The 22021-nt window shown below is 43.3% G+C and overlaps 1 protein-coding gene across 3 annotated transcripts in view; it reads left to right on the forward strand.

Annotated features, from left to right (window-relative positions):
* The window catches only part of PAPLN (papilin, proteoglycan like sulfated glycoprotein), a 57053-nt gene that overhangs the window by 12769 nt on the left and 22263 nt on the right, over positions 1–22021 (forward strand). For 2 of the 3 annotated variants that reach the window (XM_056344917.1, XM_056344916.1), the window contains 11 exons: positions 2369–2431; positions 13598–13713; positions 15033–15093; positions 15369–15471; positions 16399–16529; positions 16860–16983; positions 17747–17827; positions 18988–19160; positions 19750–19873; positions 20945–21071; positions 21754–21819. In XM_056344917.1, coding sequence (XP_056200892.1) covers positions 2375–2431; positions 13598–13713; positions 15033–15093; positions 15369–15471; positions 16399–16529; positions 16860–16983; positions 17747–17827; positions 18988–19160; positions 19750–19873; positions 20945–21071; positions 21754–21819 — 1163 coding nt within the window. In that variant the 5' untranslated portion in view covers positions 2369–2374. The remainder of the gene's footprint in view (positions 1–2368; positions 2432–13597; positions 13714–15032; positions 15094–15368; positions 15472–16398; positions 16530–16859; positions 16984–17746; positions 17828–18987; positions 19161–19749; positions 19874–20944; positions 21072–21753; positions 21820–22021) is intronic. The other variant, XM_056344918.1, reaches the window with a different exon arrangement.

Below are 22021 nucleotides of genomic sequence, written 5' to 3' on the forward strand. Positions count from 1 at the left end.
TAGTTCAATAGGGCTGGGTGGTCTAAACTTCTAAATGCTAAATCTGGGACATGTGACAGCAATTCCCATGCAAGTGCAGTGGCACAAAAAATGCAGGCAAGGACCAAAGCTGTAACCTCTTGCTGTTTTGATGCAGGAGATTGTCCCAAACATCGGTACTGTCTCTAGTTGTCTCCTTAGAGAATCTTTATATCTGATTTGGCTGAAAACCTCCGAGATACTAACTACTTGGGGAGTGGAAGCACTGCTAGCCCTGGTGAGCTGCTTCTCTAGCCTCTTCTCCAGGAGTCTCATGTGGTCTGGGCCCAGGTCCCTGTCTGCCTTTTGGCTCAGATGCCAGGAGGAGTTGAGCAGGCATTCCATTAGCAGCAGAGCAAGGGATGTAATTTCCACAGCCATCTCCGTGAACCTGAGAGGTGCCTAGAGTGGAAGATGTGAGAGAGGGATGCTGGGGAAGAGAGAGTCTTTTTCTCTGGGCAGTAGGAAGAGAAGCTGATCAATTGCAAAGGTTCACCTCTGACAGCAACACCACTCAAGGAAGATGATGTTCTCACAGTGCCCCTTGCTAGTGGTGCAAAGATGTTATAAGCTGCTTCAGGAAAGCTTTGCTGTTTGCATTTATGGACCTTGTAGCAAAAGGGTCTCTCCTGGCTGTCCTTCCCCTCTGAAAGAATTTGGCAGTTGGATAGGGCTGTGACACAGATCTAGCCTATGTTTTGGCTTTTGGCCTCTACAGCATAGAGAGTATACTTGATGTCTTGTGGAGAGCATCTCCAGGTTGTTTCTTCCTTGACTTGATTGAGAATAATAGTAGCAGCGTGTGGGGGTGATAGAGCGTCCATAGTCTTCCCACAGTTTCTTAAGAACTAATGCAAAATCAATTAAAGTCTCTTCATATAAAAATCTCCTATAACTTCATTTTCTTATGAATCATGTGATTGGCACTCATTATCTATAGAGAGAAGCTTATCAGTGCTTATTTCCCAGTTACATTTTCCCTGTTCATTGCTGTTTTGCACACAGAATTTGGTATACCTGGATTTTTGGTATTTAGTAGTTTTTACATCTGAAAGGAAAAACATTAAAGAACAAGCTTTTTATTCCCAGCACTATGAATGTTGGGAGTGTCAAAATCCGTGGTATATATGGACTTAAAGAGCTGCAATAAGCTGTGGTTCAGTGAAGCCTAGCACTATGCGAAAATGGTTGCCCATCATAACATAACCTGAAATATGCAAATGCTAGATCAGGCAGGTTTCATTTTGGGTATACTTTGTTTCTGATTTGATGTTCTCAGGCAACAATGATCTTATATCAATATTACCGTTGTTAATGGTGATATACATTCTATATTTTGTTTGTGTTTTATAGGCCAGGCTACAAGATCTCTATATATGAAGTTTTAATATTAAAACAGGTGTTGTTACAATGATTGATGAAATAAACATTTCTTCCTTGATGCTTTTATGCACTGCGAAAGGAAGATTTCTCCATCTTTTTCATTTCCTTTTCCTTTCCCAAGTTAGTAAGAAGCTTAGACTAGATAAAACTATGCTAGGAATCCATCTCTTTCTTGGCTCAATAGTCACGGGAAAATGGCCATGAGAAACAGGCAGTCTGTAGTGGCTGAAGTGGCCATGGTCACAGCTGTAAATATGGGTGAGCAGTGGTTGGTGTGGGCTTGGTTGCTGCAACTCAAAAGAGAAAGGATAAAGTAGCAACAGGCAATGCACCAGTGAACTATTGTGGTCCCAAGTATGCATAATGCCCTGATTTTTAGGAACTGTTGTGTCCTGCTGTATGCTGCCATACCAGTCTGTGTGGCCTGATCTTTCTAGCTCTGCAAAAGGGATATAACTACTGGTGGTTGAATCCAGCTATAGCTATCTGTGATGAACCGTAGCATTTTAAACAAGCAAGATCACACAGACAGACATAAGGCTTCACCAAGCCACACAGATTGAATATAGAGTACAGAATCATCAACTGTGAAATTTGTACCTTGGGTTGGTTGAAAACACTGCAATCTCAAAGTATTTTATCATGTGTATGTGTAAAAGGGTGGGAGGGCAGACATGCAAGAGCATGCATCTTTCACTGTGCCTGGGGATGGTGTTCTTGTAATACCAGAGGAAAGTTCAGGGAAATATTTGCACTCCGTAATTACATCCTGGCTCTCTATGCAGGGTAATTTCAGTCTTTGCAGTTGCCTTCATCTAACCAGGGAGTGTAGTGATAAAGCTGTTTTTCTTCTCTTACCTTTCTTTTAGTTCCACCTCCATTTTTACTGTGTGGTATCTCAGCTTTTCTGCCATACAAGTGGCAAAGCAGCGAGCAGTTCTGATCAATAATCTTTCTGTTCCTGCAGGCAGAAATGAAGAACTTGTTCCTTCTGCTCCTGTTAGCGATGATGTCACCTTCTGCATTTTCAGTAAGTAAAAGCTATTCTGAACCCTTACAAGAAATGAAAATACTTTTGTGAAGGACTGTCAACATCTGTAACTCAAGTATTTTGTAGAAAATATTCCTGAAAGAGCTAAAGGATTCAAGTCATCAGGCCTACTGTGGTATGTATTATGAAAAGTCTAACATGGCAATTAAATAAAATTCTGGTAGTGCCTTTAGCTCTAGGGGAGTCATCTGCAAAGCAATAATTGCTGTCTTCTACTTCAAAGCTGTTGTCACTTGCAGTAAAATGAATGAATCTTTGGTTAGCTGGGTTTTCTCTTCTCTTTGGTCTTTGTGGTCTAAGCCGTATGGTTTAGCTTTACGGGGGGAGGTAATCTTTATGTTAAACCAATTTGATATAGTCAGAAAAAGAATGCAGCTATTAGGAACTGGGATTCCTCTTCCTTTCTGAGAGAAGTAGGATTTTTCTGAAGTAAATGCAGCTTGAGAACAGTTTCTCTGAGTTTAACTTCAATTATATTAATGAGTTGGGCATCTGAGGTAAAAGGTGAACTGCTGAGTAGAGTGGAAGCAAAGGAAGATGTGATATGTTTGTTAGGTGTAAAGGAACAGAGAAGGGGGGAAAAAAAGAGGTAATTATCACCTGGAGTAAGTGTTTTATGGGAGTAGTGAGGAATTATAAGTATGCCATTAAAATTAATGAGTCCATAACTTCTAATCTCTGGTATGATTATGATTTTCTGTTCCCAGATTCAGCATTTGCAAATGGTTTCTAGGCCTTCTTTGAAGATCAGGGATGAGAGGCCAGAAATCAAGCAGAGTTTGTTAGTCATCAATAGATTTCCTGTCTTACAGATGGAAATATGCTTAAATGAGATCTTGCTGTCTCGCATCTAATAGAAGATGGTGCTGTATGTTAAAAGAACCAGAATTGGAATATACTATATTCAATACATCTGTTCACCTGCCTGTCTCCAACCTGGTGATTATTTTGGAAGGGAAATGACAGAAACACTTTGCAACTGTGAAGGCTGACATATCTCTGTAGCATTAGACTGTCCCCTGCATGCAGTCAGTAGCTCCTCCTAAAGCTGTGCTGAATGGAGAAGGTTTTCCTTGGCTACCACTTAATTTCAGTTTCCCTGAAAAGCTGGATCCATCCAAGCCATGAGGAAGTAGGAAGATCCAGCAGCACTGAGGCACTGTGCTGTGGTAATTACCTCATTTTTTTTCTGGGAGGGAAGAGAGAAATGATGTTGCTTTCATATGGGCCATTCCTTACCAGGTGCTAATGCAAGTAGGCTGAACCATAGCAAGAGACAGTTGGCCTGAGAAAGCTGGAGCTGGCAGGACTGGTTGTAGTGATGGCAACTGACTGTGCTAGATCAGGCTATGCATCAAAAGAGTAGTGGAGCTGCTTCAAGTCCCACAGGTGGAACAGCTCTGGAAAAGCAGTGCCTGCATGCCTCTGTGTCACTGCTGCAGAAAAAGAGTGGTAGCCCTGCTGCTATAAATGCAAATTTTGTACTAACGTGGTGGGAGAAAGAAAGGGAAGGAGAAGGTGAGGTTGAAAACTGAGACAGGGAATACTGCGTGGTGGGAAAGTAAGTTGGAGAATTGCTTGCTGTTCTACACCATTCTCCACTCCTCTAGGGCTTCACCTGAGAAGGCTTACTGAAAAATAATTTTAATCCATGTCATATGGCATTGAAAAGGTTCTTTGCTGTCCTGTTCTTTTGTAATTCCCAGTGGCAGAGGTGTAAGAGCTTGTCAGGTGGCACGGTGCATTTCCCGACACTGAAGGAGACACATCTCCTTTAATGTACAGTAGCATATCTCCAAGAAATTGAGGCTCTGTCACTTTAACTGTGCTAAATACTAGATCCAGAGCAGCCTTGCAGCTGAGACAACAGTAATTGTTTCAGTTTTGGTTTCAAATGAGCTGCCAGTGTAGCAGCACGAGGGTAGAAAGGTGGGTCACCTCCAGCTATACAGTGAATAGTGTACACCCCGAGAAGGAAGAGGGCAGAGAAATAAAACCAGGGGAGAGGCACAGACTAGTATGTGTGGGGTTTATTGTAACAAACCGCTTACCTCTCAGATCCATCATGTCCACCAATGCACAATGATTGCTTCTTGGACACCTTTTGTCTGAGAAGCAGGAAAGCATGAACTTGCAAACACGCAGACTGGTAGTGCTAATGGGAGTGCAGCTATAACGTGTGAACTGCAAGCTTACGCAAGGATGGAGCAGATGGGTCTACAGAGATTCAAGTCTGCTTCTGATTAAAGGGTGTAGATTCATGCCTGCTGTTTTTCATTTCTTCTCCTACTTTTGGAGTGGAGTGGTTGAACTTGTTTTTACTTCATTGATTGTTAGGCTAGGGAAAGCAGCAAGCAGAACAAGGGCAGAAATATTGACAGGGCTGACACTTTAAGAGCAGCTGAGGCTGTTGCCTAGGTCTTCTCTCTGCTCACAGTCTGAGGGTGGTTGGTTTGTCTGCCAGACATGGCAGGCAGCATTATGGAGCAAGAGAGGGACTGCTGCTTGCCAAAGCCACTGGCTGCTGAGGACTTCCTGCCTGGTGTCCCATCCTCGGTGGGACCCACTAGACTCTTCTTCCCTTCTTTCTTGCTACAATATGGAGAGGTTCCTACCATACAGCACCTGTGGTGCCTGTCCCTTTTCACCAGGCTTTGAAGGATCTGGAGAAAGAGGCCACCCATTACTTGTAGCTCCTTTATTGTTTTGCACTATGGTAGTACTGGAAACTACAGCTGGATGGTCAGGAGGAGTTGTATTTAGAAGCTATACAAACAGAAAACAAAGATGTCTTTCCATCTTGTATATGGATGTCTCTCCATCTTATACCCTAGCTGTTAATGAAGAACTGAAACAGATGAGTCTAGTGCAATTTCAAGTCATCCTGTTGCTGCTTCTAAGGAAGGTTGTGAACAATAATTGAAAATGCCAGGTTCAAGTGGTTTTGTTTGTTGTGATTCTTCCAGTGCTTTCAGAGAAGGGTGAGGTGATGTAAAACTGTCTGAGCCCTGTCCGTTAGTGCTACTGCTGACAAAATAGTGCTTCTGGTGGTTTAGAGAAAATAAATTCTGAAAGTTTTCCATGAGAATAACTCTTCTATATTTGTGCATGTATTTGGAATGATTGTGTGTGTGTGTATTGATTGCTTGGGAGTTGCTTTACATTTAGTAAACATGACATTCGTCAGATTTCTCTCTGCCTCATTTTTTTCACAAGTGTGATTTCATGTTGGCAAATTTGTGCATCTGGAGTTCCTTCTTTCCAAATTGGAAATATCTTACCTGCCCATACCATGGGACTATTTCAAGCAAAAGCTGCTTGTCAGGGGAAGAGTTTTATTTAATCTTTTATGATCTGTAGGTATTAGTTGATAGTTAGATTGTGTCCAGTACTTATATTTGCTCCTAAATTGTACTGCAGGTGTTTTTAAAGTGAAAGCTGGTCTGAGGCTTGACTAAAAATCGTAATCGTATTCAAATACATTTCATCTGGACAGTATTGCTTTCTATGGGTCTGCATTTCTAGGTTAAAATGCTCATTTTAATTTCTCTAAAGAACTGAACATCATTACTATTTAAACACTGATAATCTATTGACTAAACTTCTAAACCCCTTAACCAGATCCGTCAGAAAGGGCAAAGGACCTCAATGTTAAGGTCATACAGAAACCGTGAAAATTACTGTCAGGAGGGAGAAAGAGAATGAGATCAATAAAATCTTCCTATTGAGGGAAAGGTAGAAAAATTACACAAGAATAATTGTACTGAATAGTTTCAGTTCATTTTGCCCTATATCTTATCTCCAGCTACATCTCAAACACATGTCTAGAATAAAATGATAAAAAGGTTGGTAAGTAAGTACAGGTTCCCCCAATACACTTCCAGTCTCCTGTCATTTATAGTTTATGAATGCTTTGAGCTGGAGACATCTCTATTTCTCTTCCCTGAATTTGGTCAGCAACTCCTTGAAGCCATGTAGACTTCTAGCATCACAACATTTCTAGCATAACACCAAGATCCTGCTCTTGGGTGGGTGAAGATCAGCTCAGATGTAATAATTTTATCTATTAGGATAGGATTTGTGTTTTCTCCTGTGCATCACTTGTTACCTACATGAAATCTCAACTGTCATTTTAATGACAAGTCATGTATACTATAATATCCCTCTGTAGTTCTTTGCATTTTAGTTCTCTGTTGCCCTTTATTACCCTTGTCAGCTGTCTTTGTTACTTCTGTGTTTTTGGCGTAACTTATAAATGTGTTTAGCAGTTCAGATTTCTTAGAGAATTTTGCTGCTAATGTCAGTCCTTGCAGTGGATGGAGATTTCACTCCTACCTTTCTCCTTGGTCCACCTGCTCATCATCCGTGCAAGAACTTTCCTTCTGGCTGCTTAGCTTCCTTCAGAGCCTTAGGTGAAGGATTTTGTTGAAGGCTTTTTGGAAATCTGAGTGTATCTGACAGGTTTGCCTTGTTGATTTTTTGTGAATCTCTCAAAGAACTGCAGTAGTCTTAGAAGGATTTGCCTTTAAAAAAGCCCTGTTGACTTTTTCCCAAATATACTGTGTTTCTGCAGGTGCCTGCTGATTCTGTTCTTTGTTATAATTTCAATTGATTTATCAATAGACATCAGTTTTACACTATGTGGTTGTACAGTTCCTTGGGTTCCCCTGGGACCCTTTTGTAAACTGGTGTCGGATTTGCCACTTTGCAATAATTGGATGCCAAAGTGGTTTTAGCTGAGAGGGTTGTCTGCTAGTATGTAACAGTTTATCCATTTCAACCTTGAGTTCCTGTTAGGCCCCTTGGATAAACAGCTTCTGATGACTTCATACTGTGTGGTTTGTCCGTTTTTCCAAATAAGTTTAGGGTCATAAAAGTTTTCTCACAATCTTCCTCTTTGTGGAGTTTTCTGAATGTCCCCAATTTCTTCCACAAGGATGCCAAGAATTAATTTGACTTCTCCACAATGGCTGTATCTTTTCAGAGAGCTCTTTTCATACCCTAGTCGGCTCCAGACCACCCAGTGGTTCTGGAAGGCTTTCAGTTTCTGAAAAGTGGCTGTTACCTGCTCTGCCCGCTAGCCGGTAAGCTAGCACAGCCCCACGGGGCAGCACGTAGCTCGTTCTGCAGTGGGTGAGGCACGCACCCAGCCTGCGCAGCTGGCAGGAAAGCCGGGGATGTGGAAGGAGCCCCATGTATGGCGGGACAGCCCATGAACAGGTAGAAGAGTAAGGAGCGTTGGGGAGGTGAACACAGGGAACACGGAAGAGCTGGGAACGATGAGGGAGTGGGTTCAATGATGTAGGGAGAACCTGCAGTGTTTTGAGAAAATGAAGATGTAGGGGAACTGGTGGATTGTAGTGGGTTTATTAGAGGGGATATTTTAACAAGCCATGGCTAGAGTGTTACAGGGAGATGAAAGGAGATACACACGGTGAGTGTAAACCACAAGCCATTAAAACTAATGAAGCCCTGGATTTTTTTCTCCTCTTTGTGAAGCAGTTGTCTTAATAAGATACTCTCTTCTTGTGTACCATTTTGTATTTCACTTCCTGCTGTCACCATCTTGTTCACTTTCATTCTTGTTTTTCTAGTTTTGCTCGAATTCAGTTCTTTGATTGCTTATTCATTATTCATAAAAATAGTACTTGGCATTCCTCACCTTCAAAGCTCTTTGCAAGCCTGCTGTGTCTGAGCCAAGATCAATGGTTAAGACAGAACTATAAAAAATGCTCTGCTGATGTGGTTCTGATTAATTCACTTTTTTTTTTGTTGTTGGATTTTTGGCTAATAGCATAGCCAGTTGCAGATGGATTTATCTTGAAAATGCATCTATTGGAATAGTATCATATGTCTACATTATAAACATGTGAGATATACTGAATGTTTTCAGCTCCCTTTCAATTAAGTGAGGGTTGAATGCCACCTGTCTTCAGGGCTTAGCTATATGGAAGCATTATAGGTGGTCATCGTTGCAGTACTGAGTAGTCTGGATATAGAAAGGAGAAGGAAATGGTTCATGTCCTGAAAAGTAGGTGATCTAAGGATACACTCCATGTGGGTTGCTTTTATCAGGGCCCTGAGGGCACTACTAGTCTTTACTGGCTCTGACTGGGCTCTCCCCACCCTGTTCACAGACCAGGACCCCATTGCAGCTGACTGTCAGCTCCTGCCCCAGTGATGCAGCAGCAAGGCTCCACACAGCCCTGCTTGCCCCAGCCATGGGCCCGGTTCACCAGGCCCACTTGCAGTCCCATATCCCATCCTGGCTTTGGCTGGAGTGCCCAGTTCCCAGGGCTGGGGCTGTGCCCTGGCTTGTGCTGCTCCCTGGTTTCCCTGGCCACCTGGGAGAGCCCCCAGCCCGCAGGGAGCAGCCATCCCTCGGGGCACCTTGACAAGTTGGGTTTTCTCTCCTCTCTCCTCATTAACTTTTCTGTAATTATTATTCAAACTTAGCTGTGTTTTTCACTGCAGACTTCTTACTTGCAAAGGCTTTGGTAATGAAACCATTATGGAATCCATGACTGTGGTGGTAACTTTTTTTTGTAAAGTGTTTGATTTTTGCCCTTCTTTAGTGCATGTTTCATCAATGGGGTTACAGTTCAGGAATATGTCAAAATACACATTAACCTTATTTTAGAAACAATAAACCCTAGAAAGTAGATATTTGTCAATTAAAAGGATGCAATATTATTTTGGAAATACTAAGAAAGGTTGAAAAGAGAGAGTCTGATTTTGACTGCAGTTTTAAGCCACAGAAACACTGCATAAAAGTAACGCTACATTCATCATTTTATCATTGAGAGCAATATCTCTTTTCAGTGGGTTACAGTTGTACAGGGCCTTGTTGTCAGCTTCCAATGTCAGGGATTTCCCACCATGTTCTCAGTGTTGTCACTGAGACTTGTGTCAGATCTGAATGGAGTCTCATAACTGTGACGCAGCTCAAGAAGCCACAGTAACAACTTCTCAGTGTCCAAAAAGGTGCATCAGTTGCAGCTCAATGGAGCAAAGCTATGTGACCCACTGGGCTAAAAGCAAGCACTAGCCTTGTCCAAAACCTCTCAGGCATAGTGTGGGTATTGGTTGCCATCTGTTTTGAGCAGCGATTGTTGGGGTGGTGTAACATGATGGTTTTTTGCTGCTTGTCAGTCTGGAAAGGCAGCACAAAGAATCACAGAATAATTCAGACTGACTATCTTATAGGCCCTCAAAGGTGCCCAAGGAGCAAGGCAAAGACTAGAGGTAACAACTTGGCTGGGATTTAGGTTGTTTGGGCCTGTGACTGCAGACCTTCACTGCTTACTTTGGACTGTGTAGTAAATTGATGTTTGCTTTGATAGCTTGCTAGTATTTGAGTTGTATTTGAGTTGCAACAAGGCACTAGGAAATTATTCATGTTGAATCACTGCATTTGGTTATATGAACTTTGTGGCTCACTGCATGCCTGCAGTGCATCAGTCTGGGTAGCACAGCCCTCTTCCCATGTGTAATTTCCTATTGATCTCACTAGACTGACTAAGAAGTCTTTCAAGTCCCCTTTTCAACGTACTGCTACATACTGCCAACATCTTCTGTCTTTCTGAGTCAAGTACCATTCATAACTCCTCTTCCAGTGCATGTGTCATATATATAATATATAAAATAAATATTACATGGTAATATATTATGCTATCTAGCACCCTTTTCCAGAATTCTTTTGTTTGTGTCTGATGCATACTGGAATTATCTTTAAAGATGAAGTCTGGAGCTCTAGCGACTCAGAGGTGCAGCTTTTTTACTTGCTGGTTGTATCTGATACAGTTGGCCCGATAACAGCAAGTGCTGCAGCTACATCAGCAATGCATCTATCTAGGAAGTGATGAAAGCAATGCAGTGTTTGCAGAAATGAAATCACTGGCCTTCTAAACTTTTATACCACAGCAACCTGTTTAGCAACAAGCACTGAAAGCGTGTAGAGCCAGGGTCATATACATCATCAATATGCCCGGAAGGTATGTGTTTCTGTTGTCTTAACAGGCAGTAAAACTAGGCAGAGCAGTTGGGACAGTTAACGGACTGTTCTTTATGGAGTTTTTAGAAATCAAATAAGATAGTTGTATGCTTTCTCTCACTTTGCCTGAAACATTAAAATATATATTTAATGCAGATAAAGGAACTGTGTTCTTGTGTGCATGTTAAACTGAAGTGAGGGAGGAACGGAACCAAATGAATTGGTAACAGTGATGAAGTTTGTAGATTTTTACTTCTGGGGTCCAGGAGGGACTGGGACTTAGTTGTACTGGCTGACAACAGATAAAAGCATTCCAGAGTCTTGAGAGAGCAGAAAGAAGCTTTTGGAGTAGAAACTAGCTGACAGCATCTAAAAACATCTTGTTACCAGAGTACGTGATAATAATACATCTCTTATTTATTATAAATATACAGCTTTATATTTGCCTGTGTACACATGCATGCAGTTACTGAAGTAATGAGGTCTGTGCACAGATTTCTGAATGTGAGAGTTGGGTCCCTATTAAAATGTTTCTGTAACACTACACAGCTTTGGGAGGGTTCTTCTGGATGATGCTCCTTTTGGGGTATACATAAATGGAGTGATACTGAGAAAATGATTGTTCCTGCACTCTGCAACGCGTAAGTCTTACAACAAAGAGTCCCTGCAGATTTTACTCCCTATAGAAAGAATAAAGAATGCTACTTCTGTAGGAGGAATATTGGAATATTTATCAGGTTGGTGTGTGAGTCAGGGAAGGGCTTTCTGTCCTAATTGCCTTCCAGTAATCTGACTTTCAAATGCTCTTCCTTTGGATTTTTATCTACATGTTTTCTACTCCCTTATGCTGACTGAAAGGTCCCTTGTTTCCAGGGTGAGTTAATACTGCTCCTAAATCAGTCAGTTGATATAGAAGAATAAGACAGGAGAGAAACAGAGTGGTAGCATGTTTCATTCTTTTGAGAATAAGGGAGGAGGGGATTACAGGGGGAGGAATTAGGTGTCTGAAAGAAAAACTTGGGAAAATAAGATGCCTTGCTGAAAGGTAAAACTCTATTGATGGGATTACTCCCAGAAAGGCAAATGAGAATGCAGAAGACACACTGAGCTCAGTATCTGGAATGGAAGAATGGGAAAGGAGGATTTGGCAAGGGGTCAGGGAGATGTTGACTTGGCAGAGAGAAGGTATGTAGAAGTGGCTGTAACCCAGGTAGTGCCATTGGGTGAGCAGGGCAAAGGCAAACAGTCTCAACCAGAAAACTTGTCCTGAAGGATTTTGCTTGCAGAGGTATTAAATGATTGCACAAAACTTGCATGAAGGAAATCAAATAGCATGGGCTAGAAAGAAAGTGTTTTACATTAGAGCAATATAGGTAATAGGCAGGAAGAATTTGGGGTGACTCTGCAGCTAGACAGTTATGGGTAATTTGATAATATGTGGCTGAATAGGACTGGCTAATACCTCTGACTGTTGCTCTGCCAGCAGCAGGGATTTATTCCTTAAAAGAGGGTGGGAGAGAAACAAGACCGTAACTAGGGGACATACAGTCAGGGAGCATGTGTAGAAAATTACAAAAACTTTAAATGACAAGGGAGGATTAACCCATGGATCTTGCCTGAGCTGGATTCACTGGATAATTTATTAGGCTAGCCTCTGTTTCTAGCAGAGAGCTGGATGTCTTATGTAAAAGCAGTTAGTAGTTAAGTGAAAATTAGGCTCTTTAGTAAGCAGTGAGACAGACAGTGAGGAGCTTGTTCCTTCTCTGTAGGCCTTGGGAAGTGACCTGGGTGGGTGGAGAGTGCTTGCGGGTAGGGTTAATGTCCCTGCTATGGTGAAATTCTCCATTTCTACCATGTTCCTCCGCTGCAGCAGAGAACCCTTACGATGGCACTTATTAGCTGGGTGATCATCAGGGAAGAGCTTATATGAGGATGCAGAAAGGACAACAGGAAGGAATGGAAACGGAGCACGAGCAGGGAAACGCTGAGGATGGGAACACAGGGTGCTGCATTCAAGTCAAAAGAGGCTGTGTGGAACTAGAGGCTGGATTGGGACCCATACCCAGGGGTCATGTAGATTTTGTGGGATACTCTGTGCGTGGAAGGAAATTAGACTTCATCTCAATGATTTTTTGAACTTTTGTTTCTCTACCTGCCTGCTCTCCACTACCCCATGTCTAAGTGTCCAAATGGTATGCATTACCTTCTCTGTTGTAAAATATATACATAAACATATACTAATATAAACATATATACATAAACTGCCCTACAGGTGCAGCTGCACAGCAAACCCCGTTTTTACAGCATCACTCGCTGTGTAACCCTGCATATACCTTCTTTTCCCAAGCAGAATTAATCCTGTTGCATCTTGCAATTATACTTTTTTCTCAGGATATTGCTATTCTTCCCACTAACCCCCTGTGCCCTGTTGTATGTGGATCCCATCAGCTGCATTAGGCCCTTTTTTCCTGAAAATAGGGTATTCCATGTGCTTCTAAGACAATGTATTTTAGTTGGTTCCATTACACTTGTAACTTCTTGTCTATACTACCATACTTATTGCCAGCATCCATTCAGACTTTCTAAACACAAAATTAAGGCTGTACCTAATGATGGTCCAGACCTTGACCTCACCATTGGACACAGTTGAATAGGGGGAAAAAGTCCATATGTGAAATTCTGTTGCAGTAAAAATTGGGGTTTCCTTATTGCTTCCTTTATTTCTTTTAAGTATCTGGCTTGGAGCCAAGGATTTGGGATTAAGTGGCTCTATTGATCTGGTGTGGAGTGACAGTGCTCATAATCCTTGAAATAATGAGTCACCTTTGCTGCCTTGCTGAGGGGGAGATGATGTTATCCTCTTTCAGATGGTTATTCAAAAGCTCTGAGATTCTGTGAATAGGCAAACAGTGACAGTTTAAGGGAGATTATAAAGCTGAATGTGCTATATGGCTTCAGGAAGCTAATACTCCTAGTTATTAGAGGCTTGACGTTTCTGATGTATTATTCTCTGCCACTGTTCATACTAGGGATACAGTCCAATGAGACAATCTTTTTTGCAAGACAACACATAGGAGCTCTGCTTCATTTTCATTGTTTTTTTCCTGTGTTGCCATGTCTGTCTGGTACATCTGTGTGCTTTTTATTTACAGGGCCACAAGATGAAACGGCAGATTGATGTTTGGGGGAGCTGGGGTGAGTGGGGCAAGTGCAGTCGGAGCTGTGGTGGTGGAGTCAGCTTTCGGCAACGGCACTGCTATTCCCAAAGGTGAGGGCTAACCTCCTTTTATTTTCTTTGAATGTTTTTTTCTGTTACTGAGCTCCTGCACTTATATTCCGATATGCATCTAGAACAAAAATGACGTAGTGTGACTCCAGCGGAATAAGTGACTTGAGTTCACTTTGAGATGATCCTCAGCTTCAGTCTTGTCACTGCTGTTTTGAATAGTGCTCTCTTCAGCACGTCCTTGCTTCAGCTCCCTTGGTTTCTGGGTGAGATCTGAGGCTGTGCATCAGGTGATGGGTATGGCAGCAGCTGTTCAGTTGAGGAAGAGGTTGAACAGTCCAGAGCAGTAGGTTTCTCTGCCGAGAGCTGGTGACTGTGTCAAGATTTTCTCAGGCTTGTGATTACCAGAAAGGTAAATTGCTCCAGAAGAAATGAAAGAGCGGACTTGGCTCAAGTAGCATTAACACTGTGCTACCTCATTTGCATCTGGGTTAAGTTCAGTAAGGATGATGAGTGGGACTACACCAGCTGGGAATGACAGACCTTAGAGATATTGTTGTGGATAACAAAGAAAAGAGGGGTGGGTGGGGGAAAGTCAGACTTTCAACAATATCCTGAAAAAAACTGCCTCTTTATGTTTAGAGAAATGAGAGTGGGTTTTTAAATAGAATAATCCAGAGTTACGGAGCTCTGCTGCTTCCCACCCAGGAGAAAGAAAGGTCTCTTGAAGGCTGCCCGTTATGGTATACACCTGCCAGAATCCCTGGAGGCCTGTCTCTTCATTTTAGAAATTCTGGATATTAGCCATTGGTTGGCATTTCAGATCAATTTCTTCAGTAACTGTTACTCTCTGTAATTCTCAGCTGGAGTAATTTGACTGGAATGATGGTGTTGCACAGTTTCACCTGCATGTTTAGCTCTTCCTACTAATGAACCTAGCGTGGACGTGAGCAGCATGATAGACGATATGCCTACCTGTTGAATTGGCTACTGCCCTTCTGCTGCTCGTAACATGTTGCTGGTTCTGGTATGGACACCTCGACTGTTTGCTGGTGGACAAAGGACTAAAAGCTCTGCTTCTGTTATGTAGTTGAAACGTAACCCTGAAGCACTATATTGCAGTCATTCGTGGTGTGTGGCTCATTCATGCCAGAATACAAACCATAGCAGAAAATGGCACTAAAAGATGCAAGCTTGCTTTAATGGAAAAGGAGTGCATTTTAGTTAGTTTGCTGTTTCAGGGAACTGTGTAAGCATGCTATGTTTGATATGAAGGCAATTTGTAATGTCTGTCATTAAATGATTTTTTTTGTGTGTGTGTATTCTTCAGACAGCTTCATGTTGTTTTTACTGTCTTTCAGGACAGAAGGCCCTTCCAGTTGTGTTGGACCAACTCGAAGCTATCGGTCATGCAATATTCAGGTGCGGTGCTCTGTTTTTTGGTTTTGCTTGCATGTTACTCCTTTTCTCCAGACAAACATCATTCTTGTTCAGAAGTAATAAGTTGTTATTAGTTTCTTTTTCTCTGACATCACTGGTGGATGTGGTTCATCAACAGTACCCCTTCAAAAACATATTGAATATATGCCCCTCATTTTATATGGAAGCAATAACAAATAAAAACCAAATTTTTGTTGTATGTTTAATTTTTCTCTTTTTTATAATGGCCCAATACAAACATTTTCTCCTCCAAACAGAGCTGCCCAGAAGGCTCCCGGGATTTTCGGGCAGAGCAATGTGCAGAGTTTGATGGGACAGAATTCCAAGGAAAGAAATACAAGTGGCTTCCATATTATGGAGGTAATGATAAACATGTAGAGTTGCACTTCATCCCTAACTATCAACAATATGTTTTGAAGTGGCTGTAATGTTCCTGACTGTAGTATCCTTGTAGGGTACTTCCTTAGCTGGAGTTGGGGGTAGAGAGTGGTGTGCAAAAAATCTTTTTGCCAGCAGCAAAGCATTGCTCCCAGGAAGACACTGGATGCATGGGCCAAGAGACAGCTGTCATTGCAGCAATACGTAGTTGTCTCTTGTAACAGCCATTCTTTCAGAAATGTTGCTCAAGAAAGCTGGAACTGGTTGCAGCTAGGTCCTAAAGTATTAGAGAAGCAGAAGCTCTGCCGTATTTTTCAATATGGGCAAAAGAATATTAGCAGGGCACAGGAGAAACAAATGCATATAACTAATGAGTCCTTCAGAGGACATGAAATCTCTTTCAGTTATCCCATGCTTTCTTGAGGAATCATCTCACAAGAGGCAGGTGTAGGAACCAGAGGTCTTTGCTCTGAACTTTGGTATGTTCTCATTCACAGTTTAACAAATTATGAGGGACTTCAAGATGGAATTGAAGTTTTGTTTGTTGGCTGTTAAGATAACAGCTCCCTTGTGTTCTGTACCAGCACTTGTTCTCATTGTAGAAAGCCTTGTACTCCAAGGGAGCATAAGAACTGTCCTACTAAGCAATAACCAAATATCCGTCTGCCCAATGTGTCCCCTCCACCACTGGCCAGCCAAGGTGCCCAAGGAAATGGTTGTGTGCATTGAGGCTTTACCAGAATATCTTTTCAGCCCCCAGCAGTTTGTGACCCAGAAATTTGTTCAGTATCTGCCACTTAATATCGGTCTACCCCGCTGTTTCTGCTCCTGTGATCTAAAACAAGGCTCCTGATGTGTTATCAAGCTATTAACCATGCTATATAATTTTTGTTTCTTCTCTCCTACCAGCACCTAATAAGTGTGAGTTAAACTGTATACCCAAGGGAGAAAACTTCTACTATAGGCACAAGGAAGCAGTGGTAGATGGGACTACCTGTGAACCTGGCAAGCGGGACATCTGTGTAGAGGGAGTTTGTCAGGTTCGTCATCTTGTTGCTTCCTTCACTTACCATTGGGCTGTCAGTCTTTCTGTTGCTTCCTTTTGTTCAACTTGGTCTTTCATAATAACATCAAAAAAGGAGAATCATTCAGTTTCCAAGGTGCTGAGGAGCATGTGGACAGCGTTCATCTATGGTCTCTGAATGTGAAGCAGAAGATGCCAACTCTGTCCTTTCTCTGACAACTCCTTCCCTGCCCCATCCTGACTTCCCAGACTCCCTAGATTCACGCTTCCTCTTGGACTGGACATTTTTTCTTTCTTTCCTCTGTCATTACAGTTTATTCATATAAATGCTCCTGTGCTCTGACAGGCTGTTGGCTGTGATAACATGCTGGAATCTCCCAAGAAGGAGGACAAGTGCCTGCAGTGTGGAGGAGATGGCAGCACCTGCTATGGTGTGAAGGGTACTTTTGATGTGCCTAGCCTCCCCAAAGGTACAGGTGATCTAGGTAGTTTGGGCAAGTAAGAAGGAGAGAGTTAAACTGAACTACTACCAGAGCTGGTGGGGACATCTGCTCACAGGATTATTGTAGGCAGACTTCCATGTTCACTCAAAATGTCTGTATGACATGTGGCTTTTTATCTGCTTTAGCATCAGAAAGTATATTGATGGCCTTATCCTGGGAATCACTTTCTTAGTCTCTGTACAGACTGAAGGACTTGCTGCTTGCTGTGCTACTGATGTCTTTCTTTGCTCAGCCTCCAGCAGGTACTATAGATGTACCACATAAACATAGCTATATACCACCTTCATACGAATGTCCCCTGTCCAGTGTCTTGATAGCCCCATCAGGATCAGTGCAGTGCTAGAAATGGGACTGCATCTTCTGCATTTGGCTAATTTTGAAAAATTTTGAGATAACAACTATGCTTGTGATCAAATCTTTTGGTGTTGAGCTCCAATATGATGCTTGCTGAAATTCCAAAGATTAAAATCTGAAAAATTGACTTTGCACTGACCCCTGTACTTACTTTTCTGAAGTGTAAATGGAACTTTTCACACATGGACTGATCTGTGGATAGTGTAGGGTGAAGCTATTCAGAATGCAAATAGTGACAGCTGAAATGCTTCAAGCCACCATGATAAAGTTCATCCAGTTCAGGCAACAATGAAACCATGAGCATCTTTGGCACAGAAGAGTGACTGTGTGGCATCCATAGGCAGATATTGAATAACGCCCTTTTTTTTTTTTCCAGGTTACAATCAAATCTTCATCATCCCTGTGGGAGCCACAAGCATCCGAATTAAGGAGGTTATGCCCAGCAGGAACTTCCTCGGTAAGACTGATGTCAGAACCCATGTTTCAGCCCATTTGGATTCCAGCCATTGTGTTAAAATTTGCAGGTATACTGGGCTTTGGGATGTTTACCTGGAGGGCTTGGTATGGTAGAGGGAAAAACTCTCTAAATACCAGGATCTGTCTGGGCTTCAGGTTTATCTCATTTTCTCTCATGTGGTGATCTTACTGTGGGTGGGGAATAAAAATACCCAAACCACATTCAGACTTCCTGCTCGGAACTTACAAGGAGTCTAGCTGATATAGCAAGATTTGGCTATGGGTTCTGCTGTTTGCTTGGTGAATGTAAACCCTAACTACTCTTGCCATCCAAAAGTTTGTGATGGACTTCTTTTCCCCGTAGATATCTTTTGGGTATTCCTCTGTACAAGCTCAAACTGGTCATGCTGCAGAGGGCAAAAAGGAGGGAGAAAGGCTGAGGAAATTCCAGTGGAAAAAGCAAATACTCTTCTGCTTTCTGACTCTTTCATCGCCCAATGCTTTGGACAAATCACTCTGGGAATGTTTTCCATTGTAGAAAACTGGATGCAGCACCAAAGTCTTTGTTTTCTGAATAGAATGTCTGATGAACAGGATGATGGCAGGTGGAGGTAGAGGCAGTGGCATGTGAATCCCACATCTTAACAGCAAGCTGACATAGGCTTTGCCTCAGTGACTTACAGTGGGGAATGCAGAGACAGGGCTGGAATATGCTGGAGGCATTTGGCTGTGCAGCGAGAAAGTGCTTGGTCTGCAGCAAAGCTGGCAAGAACCACTGTCTGAATGTGGAGTAGCCTCTGGCAAGAGAACCTTACAGGGGGACAGCATTGTTGGAGGATGATGGTCACCTTTATTTGCCACACCTATGACAGTGCTGAGTGGAAACGGGAGCATCCCTGTGGAGTTCTTACGGTCCTCTTTCAATACGTAAATTTTTGCTGTGTTGGTGGATGCTGCCACATTAGATGATTGCCACACTTAAAGGGTTGTAGTACTGATGTAAAGGAGCTGGGGTTCAAATGGCAGAGCTGAGAGCTCTGTGGATTGCCAGTACCCTGGCAGTCTGGAGCAGGCTCTGTCTGGTGGTATCTGGAGCCAAGTGTTAGGTTACAGGTGTGTTAATTTACTGCCTTTTCTTCTCTGGCTCGTGGGTTTGTTCAGCTGTCAAGAACGTGCGAGGGGAGTATTACCTGAACGGGCACTGGACAATCGACTTCAGCCGAGCACTGCAGGTAGCTAGCACGGTTATGCACTATGACCGTGGCTCAGAGGGTGACCTGGCCCCAGAGCTCCTCCATGCCCAGGGTCCCACCACAGAACCCCTCATCATTGAGGTAAGCGGCTGTGCCTGCCCCCCACGGACACTCTTGTTGTCATGCTTTGTGCAGCAGGAGTACGTTGGTGGGGACGACATGGGAAAGACTGAAGAAGTGACAGGGACCCCAGGAATCTTACAAGGCTGTAGGCCACCAAGCTAGACCACAGTGGTCGTCTTGCAGAAATAGCACTGGTTTCTGCTCTGGTGCTGTTGCCCAGAAAGGAGCAGGGTAAGGCTTGATGTTGGCTTCCTGCCCATCCCTGTGGCTTCTGACGTGAAGGGAGGTGAGAGTCAGTACCAGGTAGGGCTGGGGCAGGGACAGGCTCTAGGGCACTGCTTGTTACAGTGTGCCGTAAGCTACGAAATGGCACTTACCGTTACAGGAGCAGATGGATCTTCAGACACTGAGAGGGATAGATGCATCCTTCTCTGAAAAATAATGCTCTCTAGAGTATCATAGGAGTCCAGGAGAAAATGCAACATAGAGAGCAAGTGCTTCTTGAACGGGAGGGGCGCAGGTCAGCTCGAACTCAGACACGGTGGGGACATGCTGTGAAGGGTGAAAGTGCTGCTGCTATTTCTGACTTTCTCCCATGCTTTCACAGCTCATCAGCCAGGAGCCAAACCCAGGGGTACAGTACGAGTACTACCTGCCCGTGCAAGGGCAGGCGGCGGGTTACAGCTGGAGCTATGGTTCCTGGAGCGAGTGCAGCTCCGAGTGCGGAGGAGGTAAGGGCACAGGACCTGGCGGCTGGCACCCGGGCTCCATCCACACCCTGAAGACAGTGTGACTGCGTGCTGCCCTCTGCAGCTGCCTCCCAGCGGTCCCTGCTGGAAGACAGCACGGGTATCTGCAGCGGGCAGCTAAGGTTTTGTCAAGGGAGGGTTGCATATAGAGAGGGTCGTAACAAGACTATACCGTCTTATTTTCCATGCCTTTGTCCTCAGACTTGTTACTAGGATCTGTTAAGAATCATCTTACACAGCCTTTGGTTTGTTTTGCTTCAGTTCTTCATGTCCTTTTCAGGACTTTTCAACCACTTGAGATACCCTTTCCAAACTGACCTGGCCTACGTAACTAAATGATGTCATTCCCCTCTACCATAGCCTGGAAGATTACTTCTTTCCAGGGGGACTGTCAGATCTCCTGGAGTGTCTTGTCACATTCAGTTTACAAATTCTTCCATGAGCAAAGACAGGGAATTTTAGCTAAAAAAAAATCCCAAAACTAAAAACCCTGATAAAAAACCCCTCTCCAACTGACTAGTATATAGAGTTCCTGTCAGCCTCTTCTGGTCTTCTGTCCTAGTGGCCATTTTGATAGCTTTTGCCATACTGTGGTTGTAGGTACTGATACTGTCTTTGCCTGGGCACTCTTATCCTGTAGGATGCATCAAGAGTTGCAAGTTTTTCTCCCCTATCCAGTCTTCACAAGACTGACCTTCCAACAGGAGGCTCCGAGTTCTGCTGCTGTATACTGCACACATCATGCAGGGTTCCTTGATGAACAATATATGGATATGGTGCTTCCCTTGTGAGTGTCAATGCATAAAACAACAGCAAAATGCCTCTCAGCTACACAGAACTATTCTTGCTTTTCCAGTGGACTCCAATACTGTGGGGAAGCAGCATTTGTACATATAATGACAGACCAAGAACTGCACTTGACTTTTCCAGGTTGGCTGGGACAGACATGGATTCTGTGCTACTTGAGAAACTTGTCTTGCCAACACCAGTGCATTGCAAGCCTAGTCCTGGGTAGCTTGTGTTGATCAGGATACTCTCTTGCTTCTTCTTTAGGTTTCCAGTCTCGCTTGGTGTTTTGTACCATAGACAATGAAATTTATCCAGATTATATGTGTAGGGGTAAACCACAACCAGACAATAACCGGACATGTGGCCATCAGACTTGTCCCCAGACCAAACGGTAAGACTTCCTTTCTTCTTCTGGGCTCTTAATTCTTCCTGAGGTGCTTTTGGAACCAAGAAAAAGACAGACCCTCTCCTCCTACCCTCCAGCAGGGTTCTCTCCAAGAAAGTGTTTCACTTCTTAGAGGAAGCCCAATACAGAGGGTGGTGATGGCAACACTGTGATGAGCATTTCTGTGTGCACAAGGAAAGGGCTCAATACATCCTACATTCATTTTATAGACCAATTAAACTTGCTTTCCAGAGTAAGGTTGTGGAAGACAGTCTTCTAGTCCATATAGGAGATAAGAAACAGATTCTGTATTTTTCATTATCTTCCACTGGAGCCTGCAAAAACAGAGTAGGAGGTCATTTCTGGATTCCCAGTGTCCTTGCTTTCAGAAGGAGATGAATCCTGGAATCTTTTCATTTTCCAGTGTTTTCAAACCCCTGTATCCAACCACTTCCACCTTGTCCCTTGCTGGCATAGCCTTACAGTTGGCTTCATATAGCTCTTACTTGGGCATCCAGAGCTGTGACCAGAGCCTGAACTGTCTCCCTGTGTATCTGGTGGGTGCAGTGGAGGCCTGTGAGGGTGCTGCTGTGTGTGACAGGGCATTTGGAAACCTGGGAGTGTTTCTGAATACATGGTAGCCTGTAGATACTTGTTTTAAGTTAAATCCTTTGTTCTGTGTATAAAGGACTTCTTACATCTATCTGCCACGAGCCTGGAGTCACAGTGGAGCACGGAGCTCTCAGATGAAGAGGTAACAAGGAGAAGGAGTTACAGAAAACACAGGAAGGCAGTTGCTCTCTTCTGCTCTCCATCTGGTTGCCCACTGAAGTCTGTGGGGACTTTCTTCTTTGGCCCTGGTGGTAGCAATGGGTGGTGCTTTGCTTTTGATTCTCGCCGATGAAAATGATGGTGGAGGGTGCTGGCTGGCAGCTTCGCTTAGTTGGTGTGTGTGC

This window comes from Falco biarmicus, chromosome 7 (assembly GCF_023638135.1).
Source record: "Falco biarmicus isolate bFalBia1 chromosome 7, bFalBia1.pri, whole genome shotgun sequence".
Lineage (NCBI taxonomy): Eukaryota > Metazoa > Chordata > Aves > Falconiformes > Falconidae > Falco > Falco biarmicus.